The sequence below is a fragment of the Castor canadensis genome, chromosome 15, assembly GCF_047511655.1.
Source record: "Castor canadensis chromosome 15, mCasCan1.hap1v2, whole genome shotgun sequence".
Classification (NCBI taxonomy): Eukaryota; Metazoa; Chordata; class Mammalia; order Rodentia; family Castoridae; genus Castor; species Castor canadensis.
This window is the reverse complement of record NC_133400.1, coordinates 70,592,347-70,614,441: the sequence shown is the minus strand read 5'-3', so window position 1 is coordinate 70,614,441 and position 22,095 is coordinate 70,592,347. Positions and strand designations below refer to the sequence as shown.

The 22,095-nt window shown below is 37.5% G+C and overlaps 1 protein-coding gene across 14 annotated transcripts in view; it reads left to right on the top strand.

Annotated features, from left to right (window-relative positions):
• The window catches only part of LOC141417502 (cAMP-responsive element modulator-like), a 59,960-nt gene extending 38,393 nt beyond the window's left edge, over positions 1 to 21,567 (top strand). For 2 of the 14 annotated variants that reach the window (XR_012442126.1, XR_012442124.1), the window contains 7 exons: positions 192 to 404; positions 1,037 to 1,216; positions 2,588 to 2,842; positions 9,500 to 9,710; positions 10,087 to 10,237; positions 10,367 to 10,523; positions 11,069 to 11,172. Coding sequence is in view for 7 of the 14 variants with exons in the window: in XM_074056447.1 (XP_073912548.1) it covers positions 11,236 to 11,242; positions 15,036 to 15,192; positions 20,760 to 20,904 (309 nt within the window). In the remaining 7 variants the exon portion in view is untranslated. Of the gene's footprint in view, positions 1 to 191; positions 405 to 1,036; positions 1,217 to 2,587; positions 2,843 to 9,499; positions 9,711 to 10,086; positions 10,238 to 10,366; positions 10,524 to 11,068; positions 11,173 to 11,206; positions 12,040 to 15,035; positions 15,193 to 20,348 lie in introns of those variants that run through there. The other 12 variants (XR_012442128.1, XR_012442127.1, XM_074056444.1 and 9 more) reach the window with 9 other exon arrangements.
• The last annotated feature ends 528 nt before the right edge of the window (positions 21,568 to 22,095 follow it).

Genomic DNA, 22,095 nt, shown 5'->3' with positions numbered 1-22,095 from the left:
TCATGTCCCTGTGGGGTAGATATCAACATTCCAGTTTTAATTATGGGAAACAGGACATTTCAAGTAACTTTGCCTTGAGTCCCACAGCAAAGTACACTTACATTCATTAATGTTTGACTCTGAAACTTTGGATTTCTCCACTGTAGCATGAGATCTCAGTGTTTTAATTACATTTTATTTTTTCTTGGGAGGAGAGTTATACCCAGATGGGGCATCTGGCTGGAACAAGGGTGATGACATGGTTCCTCCTGGCAAAAACTATACCTACGTCTGGCCAGTGAGAGAGGAATATGCACCTGCCCCTGCAGATGCCAACTGCCTGACCTGGGTGTACCATTCACACATCGATGCCCCTAAGGATATCTGCTCTGGGCTAATTGGACCCTTGCTGGTGTGTAAGGAAGGTAAGGCAACTCCCAGTCCTCAGGAGTCTATTCTCAGGTAACTAGTGTGTAGTGTGTTTCCTTCCTTCGTTCCATACTCCATACAGAATATGTGTCCTCTAAACTTTCTTTAGGATTAGGAAAGTTCTTGTAATGTGGTATCAATCTGACACCATATTGGGGGGTTAAAAATTCACATTTTGTTTAAGAATCATACCAGCATTCTGAAACATACATCATTTATGTTTTATAACATAGCATTCCTTAACACTATATGTAGGAAAGTGAAAATTTTAGTAAAATTATTAGGGATTGCTTTTGCTTCATTATTTTACCTAATTAGTTTCTTTTTACTCACTTTTAACTGATTTAGTGTGTCTGCGCTGTCAATAAAATCTACTCCCTTGAGGAATGGCCAGGTTTTCCAGGTCTGCACTTGTGAAAATTTCTGTTTTATGACTTTGCTTTTTGATAGTTCTGTCATTTCCATCAAAGCCCTTTGCTGCTTTATATTGTGAGTTATGGGTTGTCTATATATATTTGTGTTCTTGACAAATTTCAGGCCTACCCAACATCATTGGCAGAAAGGAAAGATCACTTTGATTTAGTTCACCTTGAACTTTTTAATCTAGTCTCTTGAATGTGCCCAATAGGTATGCTGAACAGATATTCAGGGACAAGGACTGATGTGGATAGAGAGTTCATTATAATGTTTACTCTCGTGGATGAGAATCAAAGCTGGTACCTTGATGAAAATATCAGACATTTCTGCACTGACCCAGATTCAGTAGACAAAGATGATGCTGTATTTCAGAGAAGCAACAAAATGCATGGTGAATATCTCTCATGCTCTCAAATACATGCCATGTTTTTATGCCATGGCATAAGGTACTATGAGGGAGGCATGTTGAACCTGGTTTTGCGAGATGTATAACTTAGTGACAACAGTGGTTTGAAAGTGGTATAAATAAAGCATAACACATGCTGGAACCTAAACAAATCTGAGAGATGACAAGCCAAACTGAGTATGATGCGCAGGGTTGTAATACCAAATTATAACAGTAGGGTTTCAGTACATACTTGTGAGTTTGTTATGTTGTATTCCCAGACTTTCTTTAAACCAACAACACTTATTGAACATCTGTTGTACACCAGACCTTGCATCTGTACAAAATAGTGAAATCTCTACAGTTACACTGACAATTGAAATAGAAAACTTAGCGTGCCAGTTTTGCAGAGTGGGGTTTAATGCAGCATTTTAGGATGTGGGGTTTAAGTGGTCTCTTTCCACTTTTTTCCTAGATAATTCTAGTGGACATAAAGAAAATCTTTAATGTAAACCTCCTAGTTCATTCGTTTTTTGCTTGTCTATCTCAGAATCATCTTTACTGAGTCAGCCTGAATGTTGTCATGAAATCATCTAGTAAAAACTGCTTTATCTTTTTACTTTTTAAATTAACAAAATATAAACATCTCTCATAGTGCCCTCAAATTAGACCCTTTCTTTTATCATTCTGCTGCATGCATTTGTCATTAAGTTAAGTGGATACTATATTCCAGCTTTTCTGCTAGATCCTGATAGCCATTAGATGAGCAAGACAGTTTCCAGTTCTGAAGAACACAGATTCTGGTGTGGATGGTAGATATACAAATAAAGGAATAGGATGGGAGCTGACTGAGACATCCTGGAAGTGTGAGCAGCACTCGATCTTCTTCTGACCTTAAAATTATGCTCACATGCAGCTTTCAGTGTGTGCCAATCTCCTCTTTTTCCTCCTCTTCCCTCTTCTCTTCCCCTTTGTCCTCCTCTTTCCCCTTTCCCTCCCCATCCTTCTCCTTCTCCTTCTTTTAGTTTAGTTTGTTTGTTTTTTTGAGATGGGGGGTCTCACTATGTAGTATAGCCAAGGCTCGTCTGGAACTTGTGGTCCTCCTGCCTCAACCACCTGAGTGCTGGGATTACAGGTATGTAGCAACATGTCTGGCTTGATCTTTACTTCTACTGAGTGTTTTTGTCTCAAAAAAAAAAAAAAAACCCAAGTCAAAGTTTTTATTTCCTTTCTTTCCATACTACTTTTTAAGAGCTAGAATGTCTCCAAAAAACATTATAACCAATGATCTGCTTTGGTTTTCCAGTATTACCAATGTTTTGGTCCTGTTCACCTCTGTAGGAGAGTCATCGCCCACTAGTGTGTTTCTGTTTTTAGCCCTCAATGGATTCCTTTTTGGAAACTTTCCCGAGCCTGAAATGTGTGTTGGTGAATCTGTGTCCTGGCATCTGTTTGGAATGGGGAATGAGATTGACATCCATCCCATCTATTTTTATGGTAACACCTTCATCAGCAGAGGGCATCGGACTGATGTTGTCAACCTGTTCCCAGCTACCTTCCTCACGGCAGAAATGATAGTTGAGAATTCTGGGAAATGGATGATAACCTGCCAAGTCAGTGACCATCTACAAGGTATAAAGAACAAAGACCAGTGTGGAGCTGCTTAGAATGGCACAATTAAACCAGTCACTGGTGCTTGCCCAGTGCTTGCTGTTTGGTATATATATGATGCTTAATTAAATATATAGGAAAACAGAACATTCTTTTAGTTGGCATTTTGCCCACAGATATTTGTTAATCATGTCCCTATGAACAAAATGGGAAGATTAAAAAATGATGACACCTTCAAAGAGCCAACAATCTAGTAGACATAAAATGAGTAAAATGCAGGCATGAGATCAATTTTCTGTGGACATTATACTCACTACTATAGAGGATCTGGGGCTTCCTGAGGAGTTGAATCCTAAACTGAACCTTAAAATGTGAGTGGGATTTGAATAGATGAAGAAAAGAAGGAAGAAAGGTTTCCAGGCAGAGGAAGAAATGTAAATTGAGAAAAGCACATGTTCTCTTTGAGTAACTGTGTATAGAATAAATTTTTAGCACTGGAAAAGTCTGTTTAGATAATCAGCATCAATTCTCCATCCAGTTTTTGAATTTCATGTGAGTAATTGTATCAGCTTAGCTCTTCTCTAGACTTCTCTATTAGAATGTTCTTCCTTATTTTAAGAAAAAATTCATTGATATGTAGCATTCTTCATGCCCATGAAAGGTGGGTGAGATACATGTGTTGACTTAAATGCCTATTGAATAACTCAGTCCTGGTTCTTTAAGACTGCACAGAATAGGTCCTTACTTAGCTGGACCATAAGGTTCATCCCAGAGGAGTGATGAGGGAGAAGCCTAAGGAGGCAGACTGGGCCCTCATGTTTTCAGCCCTCAGTGGATTATTCCTCTTTGAAAACATACTGAAGTCTGAAATGTGTGTTGGTGGAAAGACTGGTTAAGCTAAGGAGGCGTGACTGTGTCTAAAAGGCATTTGTGAGTCTTAGATCCTTTGGCACACTAGTGGCATACCATAATCAGTATAGTGGTTTGGAAAGATTAATAAGACGTATGTGTGCAGAAAGGATTCTGTGGGGAAAATGCTAGCTAAGAAGCATCAGCAGCATTATATGACATATAAAGTGTCAATCTAAGATGGGAGAAAAGCAGGGAGAGAAAAAAATGTGCCAGTGAGATTGACACAGGACAAATAATGTCTGATTAAATTTGGATACCTCTAACTATACACAGTCACTCACATACAGAGATCCAACTGTTCAGGGATCTTCAATAACACATTCTTATTCCTATCAACCTTATGCAACTAATCTTAGCATTAGTCAGCTGGGTTATTCCAGTTAAACTAAATTCAGCTCAGAAGTTGGTCAGTTATGTCCCAGATACGAGTCTGAGATGACAAGGACGAACAAAACAAGGCTCCTGTTCTTAAGAGGCCTCATGCTGATAAATCTAGGAAGAAATTTTTTGTCTAGGAATTCCATATCTAGATTTAAAAACAAGACAATAGCAACCATTTGAGACTATTAAGTTGCCGAGTTTGGTCAGTGGTTTGTGAACGTAAGTTAATGTGCTTCCTGAACTGTCCATATCCTCAGGAAAATGTCATAAAAGTTAGAAAATGTCTAATTTGATTTTAAAAATCAATGGTCACATTTAGAGATGTTGGCATCATATTTTCATGAGTAAGCTCCTTCACTGTTTCCCACACCTGTATATATAAGTATGTCATTTATAAAACCAGTCTGTTAATACTGCTCTGTGCTTACTTCTCCCACTCATTAATAATCAGAGCAATATCTCATGACAGTGACATCGAAGTACTGTTAAGGATTCCAGTGTCCACATTATTTAATCAACATCTATTGCTTAACAATTTTTCTCCATTTTTTGCTATTCTAAACAGTTTATATATATGCTTGCACTTCCATCTGAACATTTCCTTAGGAAAAGCAGATTTGGAATTCCTGGATCAGAGTCCAATTTTTTTACAGCTGTGGACACACACTGCTCAAATTTTTTAAAGAACTTATTACTGTTCCACCCACATGTGTAAGCATACCCCTCCCTCCACTTATCTGCCAACACTGAGAATTGTTAATCCTTTGTAGTTTTTATCAATCATCTGATCAATGAATAGCAGTTCTGTTTGGCTGCAATTAAGGTATTAAGGTTGAAATACTTTTCATTTGTTTATTGGCTAATATTATTTCTTTTGTGAATAATCCATTTATGTTCCTTGTTAATTTTCTATTAGAGATGTACCTTTTTTCTTCTTGTTATTGATTTTTTTTTCATTTTTCTTTTATTATTCATATGTGCATACAAGGCTTGGTTCATTTCTCCCCCCTGCCCCCACCCCCTCCCTTACCACCCACTCTGCCCCCTCCCTCTCCCCTCACCCCCTTGATACCCAGCAGAAACTATTTTGCCCTTATTTCTAATTTTGTTGTAGAGAGAGTATAAGCAATAATAGGAAGGAACAAGGGTTTTTGCTGGTTGAGATAAGGATAGCTATACAGGGCATTGACTCACATTGATTTCCTGTGCATGGGTGTTACCTTCTAGGTTAATTCTTTTTGATCTAGCCTTTCTGCTGCAAGTTGCACAAGATTCTGCTGGTAACAGCTGAGGGGAAAACCTCATTTCCAATGTTTTGTTAACAAGATTTTGTTAAATCTCACACATAGTCTTTGCTCTGTACACTACCATCACATATTTATTTAGTATACTTTCAGCAAAGTAGCAGGATATAAAATCAATGTATAAAAATCAGTAGCCTTTCTATTTGCCAACAATGAACAGACTGAATACAGGAAAACAATTCCATTTACAAAAAACAAAATATTTAGGAATTAACTTAATAAAGGAAGTGAAAGATCTCTACAGTGAAAACTATAAGCCATTGAAGAAAGAAATTGAAGACTACAGAAGATGCACATGGAATTAATATTGTGAATCAACATTGTGAAAAGTGCTACACTACCAAAATCAATCTACATGTTCAATGCAATCCCTATCAAAATTCCAATGACATTTATCACAGAGATTGAAAAATTCAACCCTAAAGTCCATTTGTAAGCACAAAAGATTGCAAATATCCAAGCAATACTGAGCAAAAAGAGCAATGCTGGAAGTATCACAACACCTGACTTCAAACTATTCTATGGGGCCAGAGCAATAAAAACAGCATGGTTTTGGCACAGAAACAGACATCAAGACTGATGGAACAGAACAGAATCCACACAACTACACCCACTTGTTTTTTGACGAAGGCACACAAAACATAAGATGGAGAAAAGACAACCTCTTCAACAAATGTTGCTGGGAAAACTGTATATCTGCATGCAAAAAGCTGAAACTAAATCCTTGTCTCTCACTCTATATAAATATCAACTCAAAGTGGATTAGGTATCTTAACATAAGACTTGAAACCTTGAAGCTAGTGTAGAAAATACACTGGAATTAATAGGCATAAGGTAATGACTTCCTAAATAGAACTCAAATGGCTCACCAACTAAGAGAAAAAATCGACAAATGGGATTATATGAAATTTAAAATGTTCTGTACAACAAAGGAAATGGTCACCAGATTGAAGAGGCAGCCTACAGAGTGAGACAAGAATTTTGCCAGCTATACATCTGACAAGGGATTGATAACCAGAATATACAGGGAGTTCAATAAACTAAACTCCAAAAAAAACTCAATGACCCAATGAAGAAATGGGCAAATGAACTGAAAAGAGCTCTTTTGAAGGAAGAAGTCCAAATGGTTAAAAATCAACATTCCTGGCCACAAGGGAAATGGAAATCAAAACCACATAAAGACCCCACCTCACTCTTGTTAGAATGACTATCATCAAGAGCTCAAGCAACAATAAATGTTGGTGAGGATGTGGGGAAAAAGGAACCCTCATACACTGTTGGTGGGAATATAAATTACTATAACCACTGTGGAAAACAGTATGAAGGCTCCTCAAAAAACTAAAAATAGAACTGCCATATGATCCTAGCAATCAGCACTCCTAGGAATATATTCAAAGAAATATATGTCAGGTAATAATAAAGACACCTGCACCACCTATATTTATTGCAGCATTATTCAAAATAGCTAAGCTATGGAGATAGCCAAGATGCCCCATAAATGATGATTACATCAAGAAAATATGGTATTTATATGCAATGGGATTTTATTCAGCCATAAAGAAGAATAAAATTTTGTCATTTGCAGGTAAATGGATGGAACTGGAGAACATCATCTTAAGTGAAGTTAGCCATGTTCAGCAAGCCAAAGGTCTTATGCTTTCTCTCAGGTGTGGAATCTAGGCCCAATACAATTATAAGCAACATTTTACACATATATATATGTAATATGTATGTATATGTAAAATATATAGATATACTAAATGTATATATACACATAAATACAGAGCACATATCCAAAACTGAGACACTGGTAGAGGAGACCAGGGGAGAAGGAAAAGAAGGAAACAAAGATATCACAATAATGAAGTACACCACATCTGTGTAGGAACAAGACACAAGGAAACACTGAAAACTGTTAAACAACACAGGACAGGGGAAAAGGGTAAGGAAGAGCAGTGGTGGGGGTTACACTGACTTAAGTACAATGCATGTACAGGTATAATATCAAGGCAAAATCCCAGTGAACAATAAACAGATACCTAAACGATGAAGGACAAGAATGAAAAACAGGTCATGCTAAGGGGAGGTCACTAACAGAAGAGGGAGGGTAAAAGATGGAAGTAAAGAAGGTGAATATGGTTGATGAACTTTCTATACAAGAACGAATATAGAATTTTTAAACCTGTTGAAATCACTATAAGAAGGGGACTAAGGTGAAAAGGAGAAAAATGGAGGAGATGAACCAATTCAGGTTATAATACATATATACATGGAAATGTCACAATGAAACACCCTGGATAGCATCTTAAAGAAACAAAAGTATCTTTTTAAAAAACAAAGAACAGGAAGGTAAAATAGGTCCTGTCTGGAGGTTGGTTTCAGTGGCATGGGGAGGGTATAAGGAAAGGGTGTAGAATGGTGAATATGGTGGAAACATGTACTCATTATGAAAATGGAAGAATGAGACCTGTTGAAACTGTTCTCAGAATGGGTGGGGGAGGATAAAGGAGAATGATAAAGGGGGTGAATTTAACTAAGATTCATCGTAAGCACTTTTGTAAATGTCACAATGTATCCCCAGTATAACAAGAACATGATAATTTTAAAAAGATCTGTATTGTTGGCTGATGACCATATACAGCCTCTCTCCCTCACAGAGCAGGGAGCATGACTGCTCTCCACACAGGAGTGGAAGCTTTGGATTTTGGCAGCAGGAACTATCCTTTCTTTCATGATGCTGCTCTTGGGAAACTCCTGGTTCTTCTGTACCTATCTCCATTGCTGCACTGGACATCACGGCCAGCTCAGATCCTTCCTCAAGCCCTAGTGTGAGGCCAGGCCCAGTCAGGATTATGCTTTGTGGTAATGGCAAGGGAAAGGAGAAGGAAGAAATGGAAGGACAATTCTCACTCCCCAGGCCCATTCTCATACTCTCCTGTTGCAGTGCCTCCTGTACCTGTGTTCTCTTCCTCAGCAAAAAGCTCAGAATGACTGTGTGTGTGTATGTGGGTGGGGGCCGAATGCAGAAAGAATACCAGGCCCAGCCAAAATGTCTGTCTTCATTTTTCAGCTCAGAAAAGTTATTTTTTCATTTTTATTGGGATATATCTGTTGTACAAGGAGTATTCTTTGGACAATTCTGAATAGGCTTACATTGTACATTGGTTAGATCGCCCCCAACATCGCTCCACCTCAAACTCATTCCCTCCCCACTTAAAGCAATCTCAAGAGGTTTCATTGTTCTATTTCCCATATGTATATGCAGCCCATCAACCATATCCCACACCTTCATCTCCTCCTCACCTTCTTCCTCCCATAAGTATCCCCCACCCCCGCCTGTACCTATTTTACAGTCCTGTCTTTCATTATTAATTACAGAGTCAGTGTTCAAAAGGGTTTCTTGATGTATCCTTGTTGGGAGCATAATTTACTTTGGTCAATAAAGAAAACTTTGATCAGTAAAAAAACATATTGGGCGCATTTTTTGCAAAGCATAGGGCATGATGCAAAAAGAATCTGTGGCCTTCTCCAGTAAGAGAGATTCAATATGTTCTTTGGTAATACAAAATGAGAATTAATTGCAATTTTCTAAGTCAGACAGACCCGAGCTTATATCCAGATTTGCCATTAACAGCTTTGTAACCATGGACATTCACTTCCCTCCTCTGTCTTGTAGTTATTTAGATTATTTGCTTGTTCAAGCTCCCAGTCTCCCAGATTTGAAACTCTTTAAAGATAGGGTTCTTATTTAACTCTTGGGGGTATTTTCTGCAGGACTAAGTATAATACATTTCACATAAAAGACACTCAATGATATCTTATTGGACTTGCATTTAATTGTTGAATGGAGTACTATCACTCTTAACATTTGCTAATGCTGGTATTTGTAAAATCTACAATTAATCCTTTGATTTCAGCTTCTATCTCATAAGACAGCAGTGGCCTCCACTGATGGAATATGTATGAGAAGACAGTTTCCTTCTGCAAAATGTGTCAGCATCAGAGAGCAGGCCAGGGCTGGAGACCTAGTCTGACAAGACTGGGATGTTGCTTTCAGTAACAAATTCACTTGTTTCCTCAGGATTTCTGAAACCAGGGGCACATGTTAAGCCAGGTGAAACCTTCACATACAGGTGGACAGTACCTGGAAGTGTCAGCCCGACAGATGATGATCCCTCTTGCTTGACCTACCTTTACTTCTTGGCAGTTAAGGCAATCAAGGACACCAGTGCTGGCCTGTAGGACCTTTGCTAGTCTGTAAAAAGTATGTTCTCAATGCTGATGGGACACAGGTAGGTCATCAATGCCACCAAGTTGTTGTCAGTGTTGTATGTGGGAGGGACCAGCAATGTGGCTAGAGGTTAGCTAGTGATAAAGAGTCAGTTATAGGATCAATGTCTCTTCCTCTTGAAATTGACTTCATAATGAGGATATTATTTTTTAACTTACGATTTAAATTTCTGAAGTAACTAAACCCCACCCAGGATTATAGCATTTCTGCTTGCTATAGCTGGGACTCTGTGGGTCTCATTCTGCTATGTCTTACTTTGATTCTGGAATCTTCAGAGTTCTACATGGAAATGTGATTTACTTTGTATGAACTTTGAAAGTGCAACAGTGCTATGAATTCCTTCAAGTTTTTTGTGTATGTTTCTTTCTTCTCTGTAGAAAGGAATAGACAAGGAATTTTACCTATTGTTCACAGTCTTCGATGAGAATCTGAGTGGGTATTTTGATGAAAACATTCAGAAGTTTACTTGGCGTCCCTCCAGTGTCGACAAGGAAGAGAAAGAGTTCGTGAAATCCAACAGAATGCATGGTATGTTAGTTTCCCCTTTGTAAATGAAAGGCTTAATTGCTTGTAAAATGCTTGTGATATCTTAACTAGTTTAATTTTGGTTTCCTGGGTATTGCTTTTGGTCACAAAGTAAGTTATTTCTATTTTCAGGTTCACAGAGTATCTCCCAGAGATGTTGGGAAACTTAATTTTTACTTTCAAAACACTTTATCAGCCTTAAATGAAACAAAACAGAATTTGAAGTAGCAAAATCACAGTACATCAGAAAGTCCTTACCACAGGCTTCTAAGTCAAGTAGAAGACTGAGGTTAGTGTCACTTCCGCATGATTAATAGCCATTAATTACTTTCATTTAAAAGAATGAATTAAATTAGTAATACTAAATAGTCATTAAGAATGGAAATTTTAAGTAATCTAGACTCTGAACATATAGATCAAAATTGTTCAGTACAAATACAATGCAACCCACATTTGTAATGTAAAACTTTTCAGTCACTGTATTAGAAATAAAATGAAGTAGTTAGTATTAATTTTAAGAATATATCTTCTTACTAGTCTGACAACAGTATATCATTTGGTCATTTGTGATTCTCCACCTTTGAGGGTCTATTTTAAATAATTCTGCTCAAAAAGGATACTTTTATGTTACCTTTTAATAATTTATTCTCTAAAGGGATAGATATAATGTATTATAAATTTTAAAACTTTTTAGACAAAATAAGGAATAAGAGCCATACATTTTAATTCCTTGGGTTTGTTAGAAGGGAAACTCCAGGGGAGCTTTTATTTATGGATGTTATAAGCCTTTTAACTAATATACAGTATAAGATAATTTGGAACATTGTCTTTCAGAATTTAAGGAAGGGAAGAGGAAGGGAACTAACAAATGCTGAATGCCTCCCATGTGCCAGGCACTGTGCTAGACACTGTGACATACATTGCAGGGTTTATCGTGAGTATGAAATGATATAATATGTCCCCATTTTACAGATGAGGAAACTGAACTTGCCCCAAGTCACATGGCTGGTAAGTGGCAGAGCTGGACTAGAACCCAGACTCCAAATCCCATGCTTTTTCTGCTGTACGGTGTTTAAAGCTTGCAAAGAGAGGTATGAAGTTAATGACCAGAATTGAGAGTTCTAGGAATATCTTTTCCATGAAACCTTTGATACCAAAATCCTGAATTTATTTTTCATCTCAGGACTTATATGGTTGGGACCACATAAATAGAACCCTCTGCTTTTAAAATGCCAGGTTAGACACTAAAGTATATCTAAGGGAAGATTTAAGAAATATGGTGCCTTTTGTTACGAAAGGCTCTTGAAATAAACACATAGCATTTTGTAGGACTTCCCATTCTTAAGGTTAAATACAGCTAAAATAGTGTGTCTACAGGAAAGGCTGCTCATTTACACATTCCAAGTGACAGTGGGCTGTGCAGAAACCCTAGGAAGTTCACAATTTACTGCACAGTGCACACAGAAATTCATGAAGTACCCATCCCAAGTACTGTGCTAGTACAGTTCTAGGGCATTCCAATATGAAAAGATTCTGTCCCAGACTTCTCTGAAAGATTTTGCTTCCTGAGAATAAAATTAGCATATAAAGATCTTTTCCTTGTTATCTACCTTCAGTCATAATTTTTAAGTACTCCCTGATGACCCAACATGTTTTCAGGAAATAAAGATGGAATCTTAAAGCTGGGAGTGTTGGTGCACCCCTGTGATCCCGGCACTCAGGAGGCTGAGGCAGGAAGACCACAAGGCCACCCTGGGCCATATAGTGAGAACTTGTCTCAAGAAAAGAAAAAAAAAAAAAGAAAATCTAGAATAAAAAGTAATTTTGAACCTTTTTAGGAATTGACCTTTGTAAGGTAATGGAATAAAAAACTGTCATCAAAGAATGTAGGGTGTTTTTGTTTGTTTTTTTTAAACTATGATTCTTTGTATCTAATCTGCTTTAAGTTACCACCAAATTCTTGTTGCAAACTGAAGCTCACTAATGTAAACACTTTTTCATAACTTATTTCAAAAATAAAACTTTTTGCCACTTAGATTTTCTCAGAAAGAAGACATTCTCTTTGCCCATATCTTTTAAATGTACTTTACCAATTAGATTATCTTTGAATGTATAGAATTTTATCCTTTTACCATTAGAAGTATACTATCTTCTAAACTCTTTGAGCTAACCCAGAAATTTATTCTACCTAATTTATGCTAATTCATATTTGTACCTTGAACTAGTGGGCTTTGACTTGTGTTAAAGCAAATAAAATGAATATCTGCTATATTTATAAAACATCTAACAGCCCAAAGCTAATAAAACCAGGTCTATCTTTCCCCTTCAAAGAAAGTAAATGATTTTTTGGAGCTACTGCTCAAAATGTTTAAGAGTGCTTCATCTGGAATTGCCATCCATCCTTCATACTGTCAAATCGGGTCCTTCAAGGGCAACTGTGGCTTTTGGAAACAGGCAAAAGTTGTTTGGAACCATTTCTGGTATCCATTTTCATCTGTAAAGTATTCCTACATTCCTCCTTCCCTGTTTATTTTTTTAAAAAAGGATACTTTTGTATATCACATAGGCATTCTGCTCTTCCTTCCTGTAGCAGAAAATAGCAAATGTGTACAAAATTTAGAGTGGACTGAGCTCCTGGGTTCATTGCTATAGCAGTTTTTGCCCTTCTTTGTGAGCAGTGTGAGGACAGAACAACCCTAGAGCCAGGTCTGCATCCAGACAGCCTGCAAATGTCAGTGCGGTGACATGTACACTTCTCCTTCGTCACTGGCTATTGTTCCAATTTTAGAAAGCCCACGCAGCCCCCAGCTGTTGCATTGTTTCAGCCTTTATCATCCCCGAACCTTCTTCCCTGGATGTGGGTAAAGAGAAAACGGGGAAGGACTGTGCTGTTCTGTGTTCCATCCCATCTCCTCTGCAGTATGATCACAATTTTTTTTTAAATCTTGTAGTAGTAAGTTTACAACTGTTTTTTTCTGCATTGTCCCAAAGCTGCAGATTTCCCACACATATAGTGAGATGTGCATGTACTATTTTGAATAGTCACAAAACCAAATTTAGGACCTTTCCCAAGCTTATTAATAGAGATTTGACTGGTGATCATTAATCCCAGTTACAATTTATTGCCATTGTTTCAAAACTTACGTAAAGAAGGAAAAGGAAGGGCTGGAGGAATGGTTCAAGTGGTAAGATTGCCTGCCTAGCAAATGTGAGGCCCAGAGTTCAAACCCCAGTGCCACCAAAAAAAAAAGAAAGAAAGGAAAAGGCAGTACATTCTTACAAATGGCCTTTTAATTAATTCTATGTTGAGTCTTAGGCAATCTTCCCTAAAAGCCGTGATTTTTCTTTATTTCACCTAATCCTCAAACCCTAGGTGGAAAAGTGTTTACCCAATTAGATGCAAACAGATTGTTTAGTTTTTAACTTTTGAAACTGCTTGACTATTTTCTTTCCTTTTCAATAACAGTATTCCACTTAGGTGAAAAAGTCTTTGTCTCCCATTGTGGAAAATTGTCAGTTCTTACTCAATGGGTATAATACCATTGAAATGTAAAAATATGGAAGTACTGTATTTCCTCTTTTGATTGGCATTCGGTTTGGATCCATTTTGTAGGATTTAGTAACTGTTTTTAACTCCTTTCTTGCAATTAGCTTTGAGAGAGTATGTATTTTGAAATATATCATCAGAGTATCAGATTAACTCTGGACCACACGCTCTCAAAGTTGCAGTGTTGGTGGTAGAAACATATTTTACCACTCAAATCCATCCGTCTTTTCTAGGAAGCTACGTTGATTGCAGTTGATAGACAAATTTTGAATATAAATTAGGAAACTTTGAACATCTTCTTTTAGTTATCAACCTGAATATTAAGTAAATATTAAATCTGTCTGTTAACTGTATGATTATACTATTCTTAGAAAATATTTTAAGTGAACACTTAGAAATGTGTTACCTTAAAAAACAAGACAAAAACTTCTCCCTAGAGAAGCCAGTTTTAAGAAGAGTTATGCTGGGGTTTTTGTTGTTAACTGCAGTTGCAGTAAACTGGATTCCTTCCCTGGCCTCCATCACTTTCTTGGAGTAGGACTTTCAGTAACTTTTCAGGCATGGTATAGGGTAGGGAACACTTTGGTACACTTAGAGGGTAGTGATGTACTGCTAAAGCTGGCATACACTGCTTGTCAGAGCCAACTGCTACTTCAGCATTTTATGAACTGGTTGTTAAAACAGCCATTATTACAAATTAAACATGTACACTCACATACATTACACAAAAAGCAACACGATTTCTAATGATTTTTTTCTTCCGTGCTCTTGAGGTTGTTCACATGTTGATCTGTATGGTGTACCACTTACTGCTTGTCTCTTCCCAGCTCTACATTCAGTGAAGTCACAGTGGTGGCTTTAATAAAATTGGTCACTGTGAAAGTATTTCCATTGTGGGAATCAGATCAGGCCTCCCCTTCTCCCCAAGATGTTTCTTGAATGTTTACCTGCACACCACTGATGTGAACCTAAGTGAACTCTTAGTTTAAAAACCTGTCCACTTTAGCCATTGTCTGAAATGCATTGACAGTTCTCTATCTTAAATACGGAGAGTGTGGTGAATGCATGTCTTGTTCCCAATGCTGAATGGCATCTTTGATATTTAAGATTTCTGTAATCTCAGAGTAATCATCTTCAACATGACAAGGTCACCTCTATTGACATATAAGAAATATGTTACTTCCAGGTTAGTTTTACAGAAATATGAACTTGAAAACTGTTTATTTAAACTTGTAATGTTGTGTTTGATTGCAGCTGCCACAGGTGACATGCCAACTTACCAGATCCGAGCTCCAACTACCGCTTTGCCACAGGGGGTAGTGATGGCCACCTCACCAGGAAGTTTGCACAGTCCCCAGCAACTAGCCCAAGAAGCAACACGTAAACGGGAGCTGAGGCTAATGAAAAACAGGTAGGAGACTTCACTGGACAACAGAAACCACCTGAGGGTCACATGATTGTTACCGGGGAGCTTTAAAAATATTACACTTTTGCTAAGCCCTTTCTCCCAAGCTCAGTGTTATGTGGCATTGCTTGTGGCTTTGTGCTCTGCAATTGGTGAGAATTAGCAGGCGTTGAGTTCCCAGTCATTAAACTATTTTCATTAGCAGGAAGTGTATCCCTGAGTGTTGTAAGGGTAATGTTCAAAAGATACAGTTATTTTTAAAAAATAAGAATAGACTTTATCACAAACACTTATTTTGCATATGGTTTTACTTTGTAATGTGGTATTGTGACAAGTATAATTTGAGCTCCTTTATATTAGCCAAATAAATTTAAATGTTAAAACATTTCTTTTTAAGTTCTTTTATCCTTTTATCTATTTTATAACTTTGTTTTTTCACTGTTATGATGAAATACATATTATTCTGACAAATTCTAGTCACATGCAAACACAAAATAACAAAAAGAATTAAAATCACCCATGCCAAAGCTGGGTGCCTGTAATCCTAGCTTCTTGAGAGGCAGAGATCAGGAAGATCTTTGTTTGAAGCCAGCCCAGGGCAAATAGTTCATGAGACCCTACCTTGAAAATACTCAACACAAAAAAGGGCTGTTAAGTGGCTTAAGTTGTAGAACACCTTCCTTCCAATTGTGAGGTCCTGAGTTCAAACCCCAGTACCACCAAGAAAAAAAAAAAATCGCCCATACCTCCTACTTCTCAGATGCCCACTAATAGTATAGTACATGTGCTTCCAACCTACTCTCACTCATTTTCTCTCACTTTTTTTTAAGTTTTAAGAATTCATTTTAGTATAACAGGATAAAGTATGGACAAGATTGGGGGTGGGAGGAGAGAAACATTTCCTGTTCCCCACAAAGGAAATGGGAGCAAAGTCCTCTCTCTCACTTATTTTTGCTCCATAGCTCTGCAGTTTTATTTTTAAGCATCAGCACATCATAAAATGGTAATTTCCCAAATATTTTTAAAATTTAAACTCCAAAATTTTAATTTGATTTGCATATTATTTTTGGTTTTGTTCTTATTATGGAGAATGGTGCAAATCAACTTGATTTGCAAAATGAACAAGTTGTTTAAGAGTTTCCCAGTAGTCTTGTCATCTATATGTAGGTGTTAAGTAATATGCGTTTTGCAAGGAAATAAAACATTTCAGTTGGGGCCATTGTCTTACCTGTCATCAGTACCATACAGTGGAGTTGACAGGTGTTACTGACCTAGTTCATCTATACATTGTGGTCACTGAGCCCCTAATATTCAGTTCTGAGTTCATCACTGTCCTTTGTAACTGAGTGTGAGCAGAAGTAGCTATATTTGGTTTATTGGTGATAAATGGCACAACAATATATTATAGGAATCCTTAAGGTTCTCAAATTCAGTAGTTTCACTGATCATTGGATGGAGTTTTGTATACTAGACAACTGAACGGATAGCCAAGAATGGGCACATCTTTGTCAGCACCTACCCAAGGCTTACCAAGCCACTCATCCATGCCAGCATAACATCTTGCTCATAGTCCTGAAAGGGATGAATAGGTGGGGCTCACACAGACCACACTTGTTTTGTGGCAGTCTTGCCTGGGGGTTGGGAGCTACAGGTGTAGCTCAGTGGTACAGTGCTTGCCTAGTGAGCACAAAGCCCTGGGTTCCATTCCTAGCACCACTGGGGGGAGGGGGATCTTAACCTGGCCATGATGGTGCTTACCTGTAGCCCCAGCTACCTGGGTAGCTGAGGCAGAAGAATAGCCTGAGCCCACGGTTCAAAACCAGCCTGGGTAACATAGTGAGACCCTGTCTCAAAAGAAAAAAAAAATCCTTACTTTGAACTGGTGGAGAAAAATGGATTGTTTAAAATTATATTTTTTTTGAGGTTTCAGGAGCTGTGAATATATTTGCCTCTCTGGTCATAAAATACATTATAAACTTCAGTTTAGAAATATAAAGTGCTCTAATAATCAAACTGCAACATTGTTCCTCGATGTCTTGTTTTTCCCAAGGAAAATAGTTCTATTTCCTTTTTGTCACTATAGTCTACTCTCTGTTTGTTTATTTAATTTTAGCAGTACTGGGGTTTGAACTTAGGGCACTTTGCTTGCTGGGCAGGTGCTCTATCACTTGAGCCACACCCCCTCGCTTTTAGATTTTGGAATTTTTACAGTAGAAATACTAAGGTGAGATAAACAAAAAGTGGGATCATATAAATGTACCACAGAGCCACCTCCCCCCCATATATGAGATCTCCCTAAGGGAAAAACTGTGACATTTTGTATTAAAATGTCTAATAAATAATAACTATTACCATTTGTGATTGTGCTGCAAATAAGGGAATGAGCTGTTGGCAAGATGTAGGAGGTTTTTAAATCTTATCACAGCATCCTGTCCTAGCTGGGCACCCCCTCCATGCTCTCTCTTTCTGCAGATCCCATTTACCCTCAGGGTCCAGCATAGCCACTGTACCACTCTTGCATGGCACCAGCAGGAAGAAGGGAGAGTGACTAAAGCCAAAACTCGCAGCTAGCTCACTCAACCCCTGAAGACTTTCCTGTGAGGAACTGAGGTTGAAAAGGCCAAGTAATAAGTTGGCCAAGGTTACATAGCCCAAACTGAAGAACTACGATATGAAATAAGGCAATCTTCTTTTTTGGGGGGGAAGGGAAGAAAGTACTAGGGGGTTTAAACTTGCTAGGCAGGCGCTCTACCATTTGAGCCATACCCCCCACCCATTTCCCTGTAATTATTTCTCAGGTAGGGTCTTATACTTTTTGCCTGGAACCAGTCTCAGACTATCATCCTACCTATACCTCTGCTGTTGCTGGGGCTACAGACATGTGCCATCACACCCAGCTTGCTTTTTCTTTGAGATAGGGTCTCTCTAACTTTTTCCCCAAGCTGGCTTTTAAACCATAATCCCCCTGTCTTCACCTCCCAATCAGGCAGTCTTTATTCCAGAACCTGGGTGTAGCTCAGTGGTAGACCCTTGCCTTACACCAGGGTTGCCTCAAAAAGACCTCAGTGTCAGCTTCAGACTTGACTTCATGGAAAGTGTATAGGTTTTAAAATTAACATGAAAGATGTGTCCTGTACATTGGCTGGTATCTGTAATATATATTTAATTTTATTTCTACCAATACAGCAACAGTCTTTATTTCTGTACAACCTGGTCACCTTCTCCTCTTTGCCATATATTTTTTTTCCTCTCCATGCTGGGGCTAGTTGCATTCAAATGCAAGGCCTGAAAACTGAGCTGACTATTAATAGAAGAAACAGGTGTTTTCCATAGCTGAGAAGTACTTAGGAATGTGCCATCCAGTGGTGTAATTGGTCAAGGCTTTGTGCTTGGAACATTTGATGCTAGTAACACACACACACACACACACACACACAAAATATATATAAAGTATAGACATTTATAAAAATGAAATAAAAAAATAAACTTTTAATAATTAAGGACCACATAACATTGCTGCTAGGTTTTTAAACATGCATTTAGTGGTAACTTCTTCTGTAGAATGACTATCTTCCTTCTAGATCTAGAATTTAGTGTAATGATTTAATCATGAAAACCTTGTTATTGAAAATGAATTTTAGTTTCTCTGTAACGAGAGTTGAATTCTGTTCCCAAAGTGGCAGATCTGTGTGTTTGTATTTATTCTTTTTCTTGTGCATCATTTGGTTAAATTCATCACTATTTTTCAGGTTCAATTAACTATTAACATCTTAAAAAATTTTTTGTTAATCAATTGAGAAGTTGAGAACTTTGTGAGTTCACAGGATGAGAGCATTATTCTTGGTTAGGAAGTAGGGGTTGTTCTTTTCCTGCAGTCCATTAGGATTTCAAGGTTTCTTTTCTGCTGACTCTTGCTTTCCATAGAGAAAACACAAATATCCAGTCAGTGAGAGTCAACTATCCTAAAAATAGAACAAATGACCAATTCTGTTGTATGTGTCATGGTTAAGGATTGTAGCAATGCTGATTGGCATTACAGTAACTCATACTTAGACATGTAACATTACTTTGTTAAAAATAGTAGTTGAATGACAATATATGTTAGTTATTCTATATTTGCATACTCTAAAATAAAGCTGTTATTAGAAGATATCTTTTAAAGAGAATTTAAGCAAAATACTTGTTATCCCTTCCCACACTGAAAAAAAGGAGACAGAAAATGTTGGTGATACTGCTTTGGGGTAGAATTAGGCATGAAAATTACTAAATCATCTATTTATTTGTGCTTATTGTTTTGGCTGCTGGTCTGTCCTTTCCTTTGAGCTGCTTCTAGTGCTTTAAAATTCAGCATATTGCATGTTAAATGAATATGTTTACCGAATAGTCTTACTGTGTGCTTTTGAGTTCAGTCACTTCCTTTTTCATAATTTTAATTGTGTTCTCACATTATTTGTTGGCTTGTCTGAATTACTGACTGCTGTAATGTGTGACCCCCATTCTTTAATTTTCAGAAGCACTGTTCATTTCATTTTGGTTTATAAAAATGTACATGTTTTGTTTACTGTTGTAATTTATCCATGTTGTGTTTTCTAGCAAAAAGAAAAAACCTGTTTTTTGCAGTCGTGATTGTTCTTGTTTTACTGGTATTTAGTCTTGAAGAATACAAAATATTGGCATTTAAGTTTTCTGAATTTTACTTCAGGCAAGGCCTGAAAACTGAGGTGACTATTAATAGAAGAAACAGGTGTTTTCCATAGCTGAGAAGTTTATTTGGTCATTTAGACCAAATAAAATTTACTCACTGTGATAGAATAGGTGTGACTTTTGGAAGACAAAGAATAACTTAGAGGATTGAAAGGATCTATAAATGTTTTTGTAGGAGTTCTACTTGGAAAGGTGGTCCTTTTGTTGTACATTACCAAATATAATTCTAGTCATTGTCATCATGGGACATGTGCTCCAAGAAAACACCATTTGGTCAAATTGATTATGCTCTGTTGTCTTTCAGAAAGGCATGTATTTGGATCTGTTTGTTGTGTGGCTTTGTGCAATACTTTCCTAGGATTGATTGGCTGTTGATTTTGGGGGCAGAAGTTCATTGAGCCATTCTGGATTGTGCTGGAAAGTCATTCCTGTAGTCATTTGCCTTGTGTTGGTTCCAGGGAAGCTGCCCGGGAGTGTCGCAGGAAGAAGAAAGACTATGTCAAATGTCTTGAAAATCGTGTGGCCGTGCTTGAAAACCAAAACAAGACCCTCATTGAGGAACTCAAGGCCCTCAAAGATCTTTATTGCCATAAAGCAGAGTAACTGTCTTTGACTTGGACCTTGTGTACTGTGAACTCTAATCAAGGAAGGCGATGCAGCACTTCTCATCACCATGTGGACTTGTGCAAGGGACACTTGTGACCCTTAACTAAGAACCCAGTTTGGCTTAGTGTGTGAAATTGAATTGGGAATCTTGTTCCAAGATTTGAATTGCAACTATGACCACATTTACCAAGCTTACTTCAACTTGTTTGTCAATAGCATGCAAAAAAAAAAAAATTGTTTGCCTTTGCCTCTACTTTTTCCAGGGAAGCTGCTAAAGAATGTCGACGTCGAAAGAAAGAATATGTGAAGTGTCTGGAGAGTCGAGTTGCAGTGCTGGAAGTTCAGAACAAGAAGCTTATAGAGGAACTTGAAACCTTGAAAGACATTTGCTCTCCCAAAACAGATTAGTAGAAATATTTAACTATGAACTGATTACAACATGTACAGTTGCTTTTCAAGGCAATACAATATATAGCCGGCAAGAATAATGGCTTTTTTTCCTTTGTATCATTCATCTTACTTCCTAATCTCCAACATTCCTAAAATGCTTCACTGTATGTAGTTAATACTTAGCTATAACTTTCAATTTTTAAAAAAGAGACAAAAGTGTAAAAATGTATGTAACAAATTCTTAAAATGAGCTATTTGTAAGACTTATTCCAATGCTACATATTTGTAGTTCCCAAACCCTGTGTCATGAAGAGTGTCCTATGCAATAGAAAGTTTTGTAGGTCTTTAAATGGTCACCTTAGGAAAGGATGATCAAAGATGATGCATCCAGCAGTACAATAAAATTAAACCACAAAAAATACCTCAGGAAAGAATTGCAAGAAAATATATCTAATACTTATATGAGAATAGTCTAGAAATGAATTGATGGCATTTTCAGATTTTTATATTAGTGGCTTTGTAAAGAAAATATTGTATTGCTGTCCTTGAATGCCATAGTTGAAGACAGTTTTTAATAGAACCATGTTGGTTGCAATTTGTAGTGTTTGGTGCTTATTTAACTAGCTGAACATTTACCACTTTTTTTTTATTCTATCGTGTAATATAAATGATCTTGCAGAAGTTCTTAGTGTTGGTTTGATATTACCTCATGAAAGTGGCTTATTTTTACTATTCAGAGTGGGTAAAAAGCCTATCAGAATCCTGTTGCACACCTTCAATGGTACGAGCTGATTTGGACATTGGGTCATGGTCCTTGCAAACACTTTTGTTGTCTCACCAGAAGGACAACCCCAGGGCTGGGGGCGTAGCTCAATGGTAGAGTGCTAGCTGTCACTAGAGCTCAGCTAGCACACATTAGGCCTGGGTTCCATCCCCAGAACTGCAAAGTAAATTAAAAAATAATATATTTTTTTTAAAGAAGGAGGGTCCAGAGCATTGACTGGAGGTCAGGCTTTGCAGTGGGCAATGCCTTGATGTAGATGGTCTGCTCCTTTTCTGGTCATGGCCCTCTAGTTTTGAACTTTAGCTAATGATCACAGGAATTTTGAAGTAAAACCAAAAAGACCTCAGATTTCAAAAGAGCTTGAAGTCCACAGTGGAGCAGCTATCACAGCAGTGTTGTTACTGGGGACCACAGTTTCTCTGTTT